Source organism: Plecotus auritus (genome assembly GCF_963455305.1).
Source record: "Plecotus auritus genome assembly, chromosome: 12".
Taxonomy (NCBI): domain Eukaryota; kingdom Metazoa; phylum Chordata; class Mammalia; order Chiroptera; family Vespertilionidae; genus Plecotus; species Plecotus auritus.
In genome coordinates this window covers 19,145,358-19,162,185 of record NC_137778.1, presented here as the reverse complement: position 1 = coordinate 19,162,185, position 16,828 = coordinate 19,145,358, and the positions used below count along the sequence as shown (strand labels likewise).

Here is a 16,828-nt window from a genome sequence, read left to right as displayed (position 1 = left end):
CTGATAGCACGTTTGAAAGCTCCTTGCTTGTTCTATAGGTAGTCAGTTCTACAAGCCCACGATCTAGGCATATTACCTGCGCCAGATGTCTCGCTGAGGGACAGAGTCCTCGCCAGAGGCCCGTGTCCCAGACTCTGTGGGAAATACCGAGTTAAATTTCACATTTGAATTTACAAGTCCACATTGACTGGGAAGATTTAGTTTGGGAGGAAAAAGACACAGTCTGGACAGTCATTACTGGAATTCTGAAATCCAGGGAAGTAATGATTTTACTGGCATTTTGGTAATGGAGCTTTGATTTTTAATCTTAATCATTATAATAATAGGTGGTAATAATAGGGGGAAGTAAATGTTTACTTTGTTTATAACCAAACCAATCCCAGAGGAAAATGGGGAGGATAAGAGATCCCATTATGTGGTATGCAGAGTAATAATCAAGCTGAAGATTAAGTCTGGAAACATGAGGCAGTCGCCACCCCCTGCCTTCCTGCTCTGCACCTCCCCTCGACTCCCCAAGGACTGGTGAAGAACGCTGGAAATCTCAACAGGAGATAAAGGCCCATGAACCGTCTGTGGGATTTATGGCAGGCTGGGAAAGCTTCTGGGCTGTGGGGGAGCCTTCCATTCATAGCAGGCTTCATTCACCGAGAATATTAGGTCACACAGAAGCTCACTCCCCCCTGCTGACCTTTTCAGACAGAGGTTGGCTGGGCTGCACCAAAACAGAACAGATTCCAGAAAGCCAGGGCACCTGTTAGCCTGGGACCTCAGGATATGAAGACCTTGGGCATTTCAGGCTGAGAGAAAGAGAGAGAGAGAGAGAGAGAGAGAGAGAGAGAGAGAGAGAGAGAGAGAGATTGGGAAATTTACGAGTTCACTCTGGATACCAAACTGCATGCAAGGATTTGTGATGTTATTTGCCAAATGCAACAGTGACTATTTTAGTTCAAACCTTTCCCCTTATGTAACTCTAAATCCTTGAACTTTTCAGAATACCATGTGATTTCTTCATTTTATAAAGTAGATGTCCAAGACATTGAAACTTTAAGTTAATGCCCTAGGTCCCATAGTCAGTTGGTCTCAGAAGTGGAAGTAGAACCCAGGTTAATTCATAACATCTTAATCATTAGCATTCTGAGTTTCAAGCAGAAGAGTAGCGTATATAAGTGAAATTGTTTTATTTGAAAAGTGTAGTCAGCAGACTCCCTGAAATCCACTTAATTTTGGAATCTGCTTCCTTACAGACTTTGGAATCCTTAAAGGAGGACCAGAATGTCAGAAATAGGGATTTGTGTCATAGGAGGTTGAGTCTGTTATGGATTACATTGGGCTGAGCAGATTCACAGCCAGGAGGACTACTATTTTTTAGGAGATGGAAAACACAACTTCCTGTTTCCCCCGGGGGGGTGGGTTCTGGATTCTGTGGGGTGATCTGGGACCCCTGCTGAGACTGGATGGTGGAGGGCTGGGATTTCTGTGTGATAAAACACTGGCTGTGACTTGTTATTACAGCCCCTTTGGCATTTTCCTGAGGATGAAGAAGGGTATTCTTCATAGAAACCTGACTACATTCTAACATGTGGCTTCAAGCAAAGTCAACTCTTGGGGATCTTGTAATGTTTTTAAAGCGCACTCATTTGTATGCACATGCTCCTGTACCTCTCCCTCCATCACATATCTACTGTTTTCTTAGCTCAGAGACATACTTTTCTGTCTTCTATAAGATCAATATCATAGTGACAATGCAAATCCCTTCACTGCAGTATACACAGAATGAGAAAAGTGTTCAACCCGAATGAAGTTCTCTCTTGCATTTACCATTGACATAATCTGAGCGGGACCCCTGGGAAATGGTGTGCTGAGAAATCAGCTCTCCAGAGCAAAAGTCCTGATTTATAGCCAATTTGCCGATTTCCATGGTGTAAATTTCTACCATGGCTGAATTCAAGATACCAACATGATGCCGCTGAACATGGAAGCGAGACAGAGTGTGTGCAGTTGGGTCTTGCAAGCAGTACCAGCTGGCTCCAGCACACCGCTGGCTAGACCTTGGTATGTTTGCACAGTGAGTTGGAAGGTCCATATGTTGGCATATATATGAAGCTGGTGGTGAAGATTTCTTCTGGGTTCTCTGCCCAGAGATGCCGCCACAGATCAGGTGATGTGTGCATTTGCCACATGCACAGGTGCTTCTTCTGGTGCTTGACATCTGTCCTCTTGGAACCCTCTTGATTTTGGTCTTCTTCCAGGGGCCACCCTGTTCACATGCTGCCTGGGAGCGCGAAGCCATTTCCATTGATGTAACTTCTACCTATTTCCATCTTTGACCCCTCTCCCCACCTTTTAGATTATAACTGCCTATTGGACTGTACCATGGAAAATCCCAAAGGTGCTCCCAACACTTCTAAAGTGGAATTTAGTACCTCTGCCCCACAAAAATCTGTCCCCGCCTCTTCTGGGTGGTACCATTATCTCTCCAGTCATCCACAACTTGAAATTAGGTGAAGATTTTGAACTTTTTATTTCCCTTCATCTTCACCCTCTTAATCACTAAGTCTTTCCCAGTGGTCAGCAAACTCATTAGTCAACAGAGCGGCAAACCGCGGCTCGCGAGCCGCAGTTTGCCGACCACTGGTCTTGCCAATTCCTGAATATTCCCTAAATATGCCCCCCCCCGCCCCCGCCACTTGCTCTATCCCATTGCACAAGTTAAGGCCTATCTGGAGTTGCTCATCTGGAGTCTCAACAACTTTCCTACTGACTCTCGATTTTAAAGCCTTCCATCCAATCTGTCCACACTGTGATTTCTCTGGCCATGTTTACACCTATAGACAATGGAGTCTAGCTCCTTGGGATTTGCTCCGATGCCCTCATCAGGTGGTATCTTGCTGACTCTGTAACCAAGCTGACATTCCCTCTGTCACATTGCTCCTGCAATCAGGATTCCCCGCTTCACACCTCTTTTCCTCTTAATGCCTTCGTGCTGGTCTCCCTGCCTGCTATGCCCTCCCAACATGTTAACTCCCACTCTGACTTTAAATCCAATGCAAGCATCACCTACTCAGGAAGCCTTTCCTTATGCAGCCTCTATCCAGGGTCCCTCCTGGTTCTTCCATGGTATCTGCCTATCTCTCTATCATTTTATTCACGTTGCATTTTAATGGTATCTTTATGTCATTTTCTTCCATCATATGGAACAACTTGGGTATCTGAAATACATTCTCTTTCCTTTATATCTGTACTGCCTTGCACAGTGCCTGGCACATAGTACTGTCAAGCTAATGTGTGGTTGAATACGTAGATGAATAAATGAATGAGAGATCCATTGTGAACCCTTTGTATGCACTTAGCATAGGGTTGCCAGACTTACCAAATAAAAATACAGAATGCCAAGCTAAATATGAAATTCAGATAAACAAAAAAATTTTGTGTGAGTAGGTTCTAAATACTGCTTGGGACATACTTATACCCCAAGTTATTTACCTGAAACTAAAATTTAACTGGGAGCCCTGGCAGACCGAACCTAGTAAAAAAAAAAAAAAAAAAAAAAAAAGTGAGTTCACATCCGATGTAGAAGTCCACACAGTGCAGAAGAAATTGAGCTGGGCGTCACATGCCCCCGCATTTTGTGTAGACTATGTCTTACATCTCTGAATGGTACATGTGTAAATATCTCACTGTATTCAGATGCACTGGCTTAGGCATGACACTGCTGTGTGCCATTATGTACACGTGCTGTTGCTTTGCCCGGCAAGGTCATTTATTCTGTACATATTTGGGCACTATGGATAGATGACCAGAGTTTATTTGGAGTCACCTCATGGCATTTCCTGTACTACCTGTGGTTCCTTGGTGTTCTTAGTGGTGGTTGCAGGCATTTGAAAAGGGAGTATAAATGTGCCTGTGTTGCTCTGAGGTGAATGGAGAGGCGCAGCGCATACCTTCTAAAGTCTATAACACCTTGGAGGTGGGTGTTGGGTTTTCTTAGGGAGCAATGACTGGAACAGTACTCACTCCTCCTCTGCTCAGGCAGGGTGCCTGGGAGCTGATGTGCTGCCGACTGAGCATGACCTGGAGGACTTCACCCTGCCTCCAGGCTAACGGGCTGTTTATTTGGCCGCCCGCTGATAGAGTATCAGATAACTGATGCATTCTTTTGATTGAAGGACACTTGGTTTTTTTTCAAATTGGAAACACCCAACTTGTTAACAGTTTATGTTTTAGACAATGAAAGAGTATGTTTCTCCATGACTGGAAACAGAGTTGAAATATGGCACATTTCATCTCCCACATCCTCTTTCTCCTGTCTCCCTCATGCCAAAATTGATAATTATGAAAATTCCATGGCAGAGTTTTAGATATTTATCCCTTAGGAGTCAGACATATTCTCTTAGGGAGAGCTGAATTCTAATGGCGGAAAGGTTGGCCAAAAATACAGTCATGAAACATTTTTGTGGCCTCAGTATCATGATCTTGTCAGTAAAGCGATGGTCTCTGATTAAATCCAGATTGAGCTGTTTCCTGTTAGCGTGCTAACCCAGAGGGCAGGCTCAGCCCTCCCCGTCTTGCCTCTACGTCTGGGTTATTAAACACTTGTCTGCCAAGCCCCTCCTCCCCTTCACTTTTCTTTTAAGCTAGAATTCAAAGGTATTGAGATATTACAAACAAAAAGATCCTAAAGTCTCTTAAAAGGGTTATGTAGCTCTAAAGTCTCTTAAAAGGTTATGAATATTTTGCTGCAAAAATGAAATCAAAATTTTAGTTTCTCCAGTCTGGCCATAAGGCAGAGTATATATTTTCTTTCGTGTTTCACTTTTGTATAATTTTATTTTAAAATAATGTCAGGAACCAGCAGATAGATCATTTTTAAGTTTTTGTCCTCCATTTTGAAAATGTACTTTATTTGAACATTGGTAATTAGGACCCATCTTCAAACACCTCGTCTTCCCCTCGCTGTAGCAAGTAAATATCAGGGTGTTGAGCAGATGTGCAAAAGGTGACATTGGGCAAGTGCCCTGATGCCCTAACATGCATTGTTAATTTGGGGGAGAGTAAGTTTAGGCACTAGAGCAATTCCTGTACTTCGGTTCATGACATTGTCATTGATGCTCACTCATCGCCCTTAGAGAAGGATTTAAAAAATATATATATCTTTTTGTTGATTTCAGAGAGGAAGGGAGAGAGAGATAGAAACATCAATGATGAGAGAGAATCATGATCGGCTGCCTCCTGCACGCCCCCTCCAGGGGATGGAGTCTGCAACCCGGGCCTGTGCCCTGACCGGGAATCGAACTGGCATCTGGCTCATAGGCTGACGCTCAGCCACTGAGCACAGCGGCCAGGCTAGAGAAGGGTTTTTAAGATCAAAATATTCAAAGTATTTGATTGGCCATCCTGTCAGCTCAAGCAGGGTTCTTCCTAATTTACAGATGCAAACACTGAGGCGCAAAAACCATTAAAAGGGCCTTATGGGGATCCAGCACACACACTGACATATTTTTTCAGAGGAAAAGGCGGGTTTAAAGGAAGCGACTGGGTTAATGAGCACCATGATTTCATTCCCAAGGGAGAACGTGGCTTCCTGCCAAGTCCGCTTTCTGGCAGGAAAAGGGACCCACTTCATCAGGTCCTCTGACAAGCATTTTTCTCTGTGTTTGAGTTTTTGGCCACATCAATGCTCAGTGAAAAATTCGTTCTTTTAAATAGTTATTACTTTCAATAAGGAAGGATTTAGTTTTAAATTGGAATTTGCCTTATGAGTAAAATAAGGATCATCAAATTACAGAGCTGTTTGGTAAGGGAACCCTGACATTGTCACAAGGTAAGGAAGCGTGTAGAATTAAAGCGTGAATATTCCCGCAGACTGAGAAGCCCTTGCTTTCCTTCTTGTTGTTGACATCTGACACCGAAGTATATTCTTTGAATATCACTTTTTAATATTATCAGGCTGGTAAGTATTTTGACCAGGTCTTTCAAAATGACTAAGTAAAACACGCAAAATATCCCTAAACTTTGGTATTAAGAGAGGTCAAAGAACTATATAGATAGTTTTTATAGAAGATAAAAATTAACATTATATTTAGTCTTCATTTTTCTTCTTTTTAAATGAGAAGTGACAAATGTGAATTAAGTTTCAAATGCATCCCAGTGACTTATTAAGCTAATGTTTTCCCTAACTTTGTTCATTCTAACATTCTACAAGATGCTGTGAGAATAAAGGGAAGTTCACTTGCAAATGTATGTCATATGCCTTATCCTTCTCTTGGAGTTTCATAACATGTTAGCGTATGAAAGACATTAAGAGATGCTAAAGAAAAGCCGTGTACTTGACTTTAACTCTGTAGCTCCCAGACTTGACCTCAGCCCCTTTTGATTTGGAATGAGTATTTTATAGTATACACATAGGGCACCACTGTACCAAGTAGTTAAAAATGTAATTAGGCTTTGAAACCTATATCTTTTTCACTTATTGCTTCTGGATAATGTTAATTGAAGCTCCTGGGAGACAGACAGGAAATATTAGGCCTGCTCTGAAAGTATACACAGAGTGATCAAGAACAGTTACTAGGCCATGATCTGAGTCCCAGGCCTAAAGACACATTTGGTATTTTGCTTGAATCAGACCCCTCTTCTTAGTATCTTCCAAAATTAAATACAGAAATAGTCACCAGTCCATAGGCTGGAGTGCTCATATTAATTCCTGTTGGCAGTTAGACATGGTGACACTTAGCTATTCTAACCCCTCGGGCAGAGATTGCCACCACTTTGGTTTTACAGAAAGCAGTATCGCCTGCTAGTTTCCTTCCAGTGCTTTAGCTTCTGACAGGCCAGATGAAGAAAAAGCAAGCATGCTACGTCGTAAGCACGTGTCACCATTTAGAGATCCAGTTATCTACCCATCTTTAATTTTCACGTCTGAATATTTCAATTGAGAAGAATTTGATATAAAACCATTCAAACTTACAATTCAGAGAAATTGCCTGGTGAGTCTTTGCATCACATGGAATGATCACCTGCTTTAGAAACAGATTCTCTGGGTAGGTCATTTCCCCAGCACCTGTGAAGGACAAGTTAAGCTCTGAATACTGCATCTCTGTAAACTTTGATAAGCACAGATTTACTGCAGAATGGCATATCTGTATTGTTCTTTAACCTAATTATCTTCCTTCATACTCAGTTTTTAAGCTGTACAGATTTTATCACTAATCACTTCTTAGTATTATGGGTTTATGTCTCCAAGGTGCAGTTACACCTACTAGTATTATTCAAAGTTTCATTTTCATGTGACAGTTACTTCTCATGAACAGATTTATTCTCTTGTGCAATGCAAGTCTCCAGAAGGAAGGTGCCATACTCCCCACCCTTTTCATTACTCCCCAGAGATCAGCCCAGGGCTGCTTGGTATGGCCACTTCTTAGTCAACTATGTTGATTGCTGATGATATTAAATCAGAAAGTAATTGCCTTCCATGGACTGAAGAACATCAGATCATGGTCAGATCTCCATAGATTTCCATGGAGAACATATGCCTGCCATGGCTGATTTCTCAAGTTATCAGCATGATGTCAACTGGCTTACAATTTAGTAATCAGCTGTCCAAAGCCATTATGAGTTGGCTCCAGCTCACCACTGTGGGTAATGTCTTTAAGAAGGAGATTGAACAGCCTTATAGATGCAGAGAACAAACTATACTGAGGAGGCCAGAGGGGAGGGGTTTAGGGGTGAGTGAAATAAGATAATGGGATTAAGAAGTACTGATTGGTCATCACAAAATAGGATGGGGATTTAAGGTAAAGAACAGGGAATATAGTTAATAATATTGTAATAACTATGTATGGTGCCAGGTGGTCACTTGCATTATTGGAGGGGAACACTTTGTACACCTGAAACGAATACAAAATAGCATTGAATGCAAACTGCAATAAAAAATTTTTTTACAACCCAGCCAAGCGTGGCTCAGTGGTTGAGCGTCAACCTATGAACTAAGAGGTCAGGGTTTGATTCCTGGTCAGGGCACATGCCCAGGTTGCTGGCTCTGTTCCCATTGTGGGGCATGCAGGAGGCAGCCAATGAATGATTCTCTCTGAAATCAATAGAAATATATTTATTTATTTATTTATTTATTTATTTATTTATTTATTTATTTATTTTTTACAAAGGATGAGTTTGAACACTTACCATGGAACAATACAAAGGAAATGATTGATACCATTTGCTAAACTTGCTCCTGGGGTTATTGAGAACATCCTTGACAAGATATGTCAGTAACCTAGTTCTTGATAGGATAGTAAATAGAAGCAGATGTAACCATGATGAAGTAATACCTCTACTTTTGGAGAGGAAGGAAACACACACCACCACCACCACCACCACCACCAGCCCCTCTACTTTACTACACCCACAGGTGAGGGGATGGCCTTACATGGCTTGCAGGGAAATTAAATAAGAGCAAGGGAAAGCATGACTGGCTCTGATTCAGCTCTTCAGCTATTAAAGTTTTCCTTTACAGTGTTATTTCTCCTACTAACAACCCTGCATTTATTGTACAGGTGGAAGGGGACCAGCTCCCTCCAGGACATACCGTCAGCCAGTATGAGACCTGTAAGATCAGGACCATAAAAGCTGGCACCTTGGAGAAGCTGGTGGAGAACCTGCTGACAGCTTTCGGGGACAATGACTTCACCTATATCAGCATCTTCCTGTCAACGTACAGAGGCTTTGCCTCCACCAAAGAAGTGTTGGAACTACTGCTGGACAGGTAAGGATCAGAAGGCGGGTGAGAGGCGACGGAAATGTAGGACTGTGCAGAGTGAGGGATGAGGTTCTGAATCACCTGCAGTTGGTGCTGAGTGACATGTATGAGAAAGGATTAACTGGAAGGGGTGGAACAAATGGCATGGAGATTATTCAGGAGCCACTTTATGGTCTATTTGTGATGAAGATATCTCATAAAAAATCTATAGGAGGACTTGCTCTGAATCTAGACTTGATTGTTTATAGAGTTCACTTACTATTTGGCACCCTAAAAGTTTTTCCATGTTTTTATCATTTCATATAATTCCAGTAAGTAACTGGAAATTTTATTGGGTTGTGAGATTTAAGTATGCTAATATGTGTGAAGTATGGAGCTCAGTGTTAAATCTATAGGAAGCAGCTCATGAATTGTGGCTGTAAAAATGATGATGATAATAACTACCAGTAACCACTGTGCATCGGCTGCTTTATGGACCTGCACATAAATGTCATCCCTGATTTATGTTAAGTCACACGTCACATCTAGTAGAGAAGTGTACATTGTAACTCACACACCGATGATTATATTTCCCCCTTTACTTCTAATTAAACTTTGTCTTTTAAAAAATAAGCCAGACAATTGTTTTAGAATCCTGAGAGTTCTCATCCAAACCCTTATATTCTAGGGTTTCCTGTATAAGAAAGGAAATGAGATAGGATGTTTTTGTTGGAGTTGTTGAATCCTGATTTTTAACTAGGTTTAAAAAGTTGACAGTAATATTTCCTCATGTTAAACATTCTTACACTATAGGAAGGTATAAAAAACACACACGAATGTTTCCTCATGGCTACCTTTCCCCAAATAACTTCCATTAGGTTTTAAAAATATATAGAAGTAGAAAGAAAAAAATTAAGACAGACCCTAATCTAATTAGGCAGATAATACACATTAATATTTCAAAAGTAGAAGTAATCCATGTACCTAGTGAAAAGTTCGAACAATCAGAAAATTATAAAAGTAAGAAGTAAAAATTTCCTTTTTCCCAAGTCCCATTTCCCAGTCCCATCGCTCCTGGGTGATCACTGCACACCATCGCTTTTGTATTTTTCCCAAATTTTGGAGCAGCGTTTGTACATTTACAGATATGCACATTTATATAGGTATGTGTCATGCACATGATATTACATATATTAGTAGATTATACACTTAAATATGATAAAAATAGAATCATAATACACAGTCTGCTTTGAAATATTTTTTTTCATTATTGTTATCTTGGAGATTTTTTTGTTCATTAAGGGAATTAACATATGTAAAGGGCTTATTGGAACAGTGCTGACATTTTGAAAGCTCAAATAAACTGTTGTTATTTCAAAATCAGCACATGTAGGTAGATTTACCATATTCTTTTTTATTGAACTGATTTTTCTATGGATAGACAGTTAAGCTCTCCCCAGTTTTTTAATTTTTTAAAAAAAATTTTAAACAATGCTGTAAAGAGTGTCTTTGAATATATATCTTCCGAGTATCTGTTTGAGCATTCCATAGAATAATTTCATGGAAGAGAGACTGATAGGTCACAATGTCTTAGCACTTTAAAACGTGAAAGATATTGCTAGACTGCCCTCCAGACGGCTGCACCAACCACACTCCTGTCCACAGAGGAGGGGGCCCTTCCCTCACTTTCTCCACACCCTTGCCACCTCTGCCATTGGAACTGTCTCTACCATGACCTGTCCACTGAAAAATGACTCATTGTTTTTAAACGTATGTTTCTTACATTTATGAGTGAGGTTTAGCATTCTTTAAAATACTTAACGGGGCATTTGTGTTTTCTGTGCACTGTCTTTTCATATCCTTTACTTATTTTTATTTTGGACTATTGTCATCTAATTATTGATCGTTTAATTACAACTATTTGCATATTAACAAAATTGGTGCTTTGCTTATCATATGTTGGAAATATTTTTCCCAATTTTTCTTTGGGTTCAAAAGTTATTTATTAAAGTCCTTTTTATGAAGACATTTAAATATTTTTCTGCAATTGTGTCTATCAGTTTTAGGAAAGGCCTTTTAATAATCAAGTTCTATTCCAATGGAAATAAGATTATTGATAACAGTGGGTTTTTCTCAAGATATTTTCCTCATAGATAAATACAGAGTGAAATCATTTGGATCGTATGTTCTGTATATTCAGGAGCATTCACAAGATATCCCTCCTTATCATGCATTGATCCGGTTATGGTAACTCTGGACTTAGGAAGTCCTGTAGATTTTGGCATAGCAGTACTTAAAATACTAAGCCTGGAGTATAAACCTGTGGGATTAGTGAGTCATTTTTTTCATAGCTTGTTTGCGTGTATAATACCTCTCACCTATAAATAGAACCTGAAGAATTATGTGAGTTTTCTCTTTGCTGTTCTATATTTAAAAAAAGGCTGAAGTATGCTAACTGTTGGCAGGCAGTAGGAGGAAATAGGTCAACCCGTCAGAACTCCTGCAAGAGTTTTTTTGGAATGGGTGACCTCTTCTACTTCTGGGATAACTCCATTGATTATTGGCTACGGATGGCCATAGTCAGTAAGGGAGCGCGTGTGAATTCCAGCTGCTCACCACAAACAGTGGACAGACACACAGGAACTGGAGTGTTTAGTCTATGACTGGTGGACATCCAGCTTTTATTTGATGATTTCAAAAAATATTTTCTTTGTTCTTCTATAGTAGACATTTTTGGATTTTTAAAATATTAACTAGATGACAATGATTAAATAACAGAATCAATATGAATTCAAATTCCATTTAATTCAGTCATTTAAAGTATAACTGAATGAAGAGTTAAAGTTTATCTTGAACCATTTGGATGGGCCAGGGCCTGGCCTTGAATTTAACCTCATAGTATGTTTTTCCTTGCTTCTGAGGTGAGTGGAATCAACAAGTACCGAATGCCTGTAAAATGCCAGGGCTGTAGGACACCATGTGGGTGAAATGGATATATAAGGCTTGGTTGTTTCTCACCCTGGTGGTGAATTTGCTGAGAAGCTGCCAGTACTTACCTTCCAGGGACCCTCACTTGCAGCCCCTTCTACATAATTTATATTCATAATTTTGTATTTTTCTTCAAGAGGACCCCTCAGATTACATATGCTGACCCTGCAAAACCTGGATCCACCCTGAGAATTTAATATTTTACTGCAAAAGATAAGGTTTAATTTATGAAACAAGTAGACAACCACTTAAGATGGTATAAAAATGAAACTCTAACATGCTCTGAAGAAGTTCAGAGAAATAAACCCCATTTATTTTGCTTCCTTTGCAGAAATCTGGAGTTGTCCAGATATGTACAAACTTTAACATGAGTATTTCTTCCTCACTCCATTTCCTACTCACACTTAGATCTTATGACCAGATGTTAATCTTTGTTTCATTTTATTTATTTTTATTTTATTTTATTTTTTATTTTTTTACAGAGAGGAAGGGAGAGGGATAGAGAGTTAGAAACATCGATCAGCTACTTCCTGCATGCCCCCTACTGGGGATGTGCCCGCAACCAAGGTACATGCCCTTGACCGGCATCGAACCTGGGACCCTTCAGTCTGCAGGCCGACGCTCTATCCACTGAGCCAAACCAGTTGGGGCTCTTTGTTTCATTTTAATCAAAATGCAGATTCTGTACAACACTGGGTTCTTAAATTTATTCTGGGGGATTTTAATGTCTATAATTGGGAGGTAAGCAATTAAATTGCATGAGCTTACCTTTTCTGAATGTTTTTATTTATTTTAGAGAGAGAGAGGAAAGGAGAGGTGGGGGAGAAAGAGAAACATTGATCAGCTGCCTCACCCCCTACAGGACATGTGCCTTGACCAGGAATGGAACCAGTGACCTTTCAGTCCCTGGGACATTCAACCAACTGAGCCACTCCAGCCAGGCGATATACTATTTTCTTGTTAAGAAATTATAGTTGACTTGTTTGTGAGTCTCTGGTGTAATTTTTAAAATAATTTCTCTTGGTTTCATAATAATATATTGCTTATCTTTTGTGAAATCGACACTGAAAAGCTATTGTAGAATGTGCTAATCCTAACCAGCCAAGAATGGATTGAAGGCAGATGCCGCAGTATTTATTTCCCTCCAGAGAAAAGCTTATTTGAAGTCAAGCTTTGATTTTCCTTAAGACTTCCAATCACATGGCTTTTCTTCTATGGTACTGTTTGCTTTCTGTGATTAAAAAAAAAAAATCTTTTTATAATTTTTTTTTATTCTGTTAATATGAGCCTTTGTGTTTGACCAGTAGACAGTGGTTTAAGTCCCCCCTGGCTAATTCCATGTGTTTGTGTTACCCTGTACTTGGGGCGATCAGCAATTCCCAAGGAATCCTGCTTTCTGTGCTTCTCACCATGGCTCAGAGTTAATTCTAGGGCTCACTCGCTTCCTTTCAGTTGAGAGAAAGTTTTTGAATTGTGGTTTAGTTGTTTATGTTGGGGCTTTGAGATTTTATCTTCTCTAACTTTAAACATACATTCCACTTAAAAATATATTCTTCCCACCACACCATTAAAAAAATATAAGGGAGGAAGTTTCCTCTGAAAATACCCAACGTCAAGTGCAGGGAGAAACCTAACTCAGCTAATGATCCTCACTGAGAGCCAAGAAGTGTTTGTAAAAACATCTAGGTTTTTCTTCAGGCAGCTGTCACATTAGCTACTTTTGGGATATTTCTCGATTATTCTCTTTTTCTGCATCTCTCATAGCAGAAGTAAGCAAGATACTAAGAACGGGCAGAATAGGGGTGAACGAGGTCCCCAGAAAGTCACTGATGGCACTCAGGCCGCAGTTTGGAAAGGACTGAGCAGGAACCTGAGTTACCCCTTCATTCCAAGTGCATTCTCCATCGGAGGACTTCTGGAGGGGACTAAGGTTGCAGCCACCTGTTAACACGACGCTTTAAGACCAATGTGGCTTGAATTTGCTTACTTAGGTCACAGAGAGGGGTCTTTGAACTTATTTCTTCCCATGTTTGCTTGCCATGAGTTTTCGTAGATATTATCTCATTTAGTTCATCTGTCATTACATTACTCCCATGTTTACAGTTGCAAATGTTGAGGCATAGAAAGTGGCAGAGCTGGAATTAAGACCTCCATCTTTCTGACTTGGAAGCTCTTTATGATTGTATTTTATTTATTTATTTTAAATCTTTATTGTTGAAAGTATTACATATGGCCCCCCCACTTCCCCCACTGACCTCTTCTAGCCTGCCCCGGCCCCCCGCCCCAGGCCTTCACCACACTATTGTCTGTGTCCAGGGGGGAGCGGGGAGCTCTTTTCAAGCGCAGCATCTCACCTCTCGTGATTTGTCACTGCTGGGTCTGTGTATCTGGAGTGTTTCTGTTTATTTGATGTGCTCAGGCCAAATCCCCTGACCCGACTCTGCTCCTTCCAAAAGAGGAAACTTCTTAGAGGCTAGGGATAGCAAATGAGAAAGCTTGGGAGGATTTACACAAATACCTTACCCCTATGGGAATGGTAATCTTAAATCCATACTTCATGACACCTGGCGAGGCAGCACCTTCATATGAAAAGATGCTGCACCATTAGCCAGCAGGAAGTGGGGCTGTCCTTGCCAGCAAAGCCAGTTCCTCCTCAGCATGGAGAGGAGTTGATCAAATATAAAAGGAAAACATTCTGTTTTTTCCATAGTCTGTCATAAGTGCCAGATACGCTTCCTTTTCCTCTCAGAGCTTTAGGGTACTTCTGGGGAAAGCAGTTTTCCTGTCTTTCTTCGAGTCATGAGAGTTATGGGCAACACAGGAGTATAATGGCTAAGAGCACGGGCTTGGGAGTCAGAAAATGAAATTGACTTCAGTTTTGTGCCCCTCGCACGCTCTGCAACATCGGGCAAGCTACTTTATTTTACCAGCTCCCGTTTCCTTATCTATAAAATGAGAATGAAAAGGAAACCTTATCTATAGAGTTATTCTGAGGTTTAAGCTTGATAATATAAAGTTTTCAGTATAGTGGTTGGCAAATACTAAGTGCTTGAGAGATTACCATTAGTATTTCTTTCTTCATGACACTTTCCACTCTTTGAAATTACCTTTCTTATTTATCCTGCTATTTCCTGACCTGCCTCCTACTCAGAATCATGTCTGTCTTGTTTATTGCTGCACCCTTAGAGAGGAATGCTATTTGGCAGTAGGTGCTTACAAATGATTTGTCTAAAACATAAATAATGGTTATTATTCAAGCCTGTTATAAGCACTTGCATTGGAAGGTACAGCAGTGAACGTGATCCAGCCTCTGGCTACTTTTCGTGTAAGAGACAGAGACGTCTGGAGACTTGTGCCATTATTGTCAAGGCAGTGAGGGCTCAATGAATACGTTAACATATTTTCATTTTTTAGAGAATTTTTATGCTCACAGCAAAATTGAATGGAAAGTACAGAGAATTTTCATATACCTCCTGCCCCCACACATCCCCCACTATCAGTACATTATCAGTACCCTCACCAGAGTGGTACATTTGTTACAATCATTATCACCCGAAGTCCATAGTTGACCTTAGGGTTCACTCTTGATGTTGTACATTCAATGGGTTTGGACAAATATATAATGATATGTATGCATTATTATTATAGTGTCATACAGGGTATTTCCATTGCCCTAAAATCTTCTGTGCTCTCCCTGTAATATCTCTCTTCCCCACTCCCCCTCTCCCCCCCTTGGCTAGCACTGATCTTTTCACTGTCTCCATAGTTTTGCCTTTTCCAGAACCTCATAGAGTCGGAATCATACAGCATGCAGTCTTTTAAGATTGGCTTCTTTTTAAAAAAATATATTTTTATTGATTTCAGAGAGGAAGGGAGAGGGAGAGAGAGGGATAGAAACAGCAGTGACGAGAGAGAATAATTGATTGGCTGCCTCCTGCATGCCCCACACTGGGGATTGAGCCCGCAACCCCGGCACGTGCCCTGACTGGGAATCAAACTGTGACTTCCTGGTTCATAGGTTGACGCTCAACCACTGAGCGACACAGGCCGGGCTAAGATTGGCTTCTTTCACTTAGTAACATGCAATTAAAGCTTCTCCATGTCTTTTCATGGCTTGATAGCTCATTTCTTGTTACTGCTGAGTAAGATCCATTGTCTGCGTGTAGCAGTTTGTTTGTACCTACTGGGGATATCTTGGCTGCTTTCAGGTTTGGGCAATTATGAAAAAAGGTGTTGTAATCATCCATGTATAGGTTTTTGTGTAGACATAAATTGTCAGCTACATTGGGTAACTACCAATGAGCAAGATTACTGGGTTCAATGAAAAGAGTACATTTAGTTTTGTAGCAAACTGCTAAACCGTCTTCCAAAAGGGCCATATCATTTTGCATTTATTGCTCCATATCCTTGCCAGTATTTGATATTGTCTTTGTTTTGGATTTTGGCTGTTCTAATAGGTGTATAGTGGTATCTCATTGTATTTTTAACTTGCAGTTTCCAATAGGCATATGACATTGTACATCTTTTCATGTGCTTCCTTGTCATCTGTTTATTGTCTTTGGTGAAGTGTCTGTTGAAGTCTTCAGCCCATTTTTTAATTGTGTTGTTTGTTTTCTTATTGTTGTTTTAAGAGGGTTTATTTTTATGTGTTTTGGGTAACAGTCTTCTAGCAGATGTGTCTTTTGCAACTATGTTCTCCATGGGCTTGTCTTCTAACTATCTTGACATGGTCTTTTGCAGAGCAGCTTTTAATTTTAACAAAGTCCAGCTTATCAATTTTTTTTTCTTCCATGATTTGTGCCTTTGGTGTTGTGTCTAAAAGGTCCTTGTCATGCCCGAGGTCATGTAGGTTTTTTCCTATGTTATCTTCTAGACACTTTATAGTTTTAGATTTTACATTAGGTCTGTGAGCCATTCTGAGTTAATTTTTGTGAAGGGTGCAAAGTCTGTGTGTAGATTCCTCACCCTTATGTCGAAGATCAGTTGACTATCTGTTGCTCTGCAGTCCTATGATTAGGTTTGAGTCTTATGATGAGCCCGGGCCCCTGGTCTGTGACCTTTACCGGTGCTTCTGAGTTTGTGTTTTTTTCTCCCTCTGGGAAAGGATGG

The 16,828-nt window shown here is 40.4% G+C and overlaps 1 protein-coding gene across 2 annotated transcripts in view; it reads left to right on the top strand.

Annotated features, from left to right (window-relative positions):
* RGL1 (ral guanine nucleotide dissociation stimulator like 1) overlaps positions 1-16,828 on the top strand; it is a 229,393-nt gene that overhangs the window by 135,505 nt on the left and 77,060 nt on the right. For both annotated transcript variants that reach the window (XM_080648603.1, XM_080648604.1), the window contains one exon: positions 8,550-8,758. In XM_080648603.1, the coding sequence (XP_080504729.1) occupies positions 8,550-8,758 (209 nt within the window). The remainder of the gene's footprint in view (positions 1-8,549; positions 8,759-16,828) is intronic.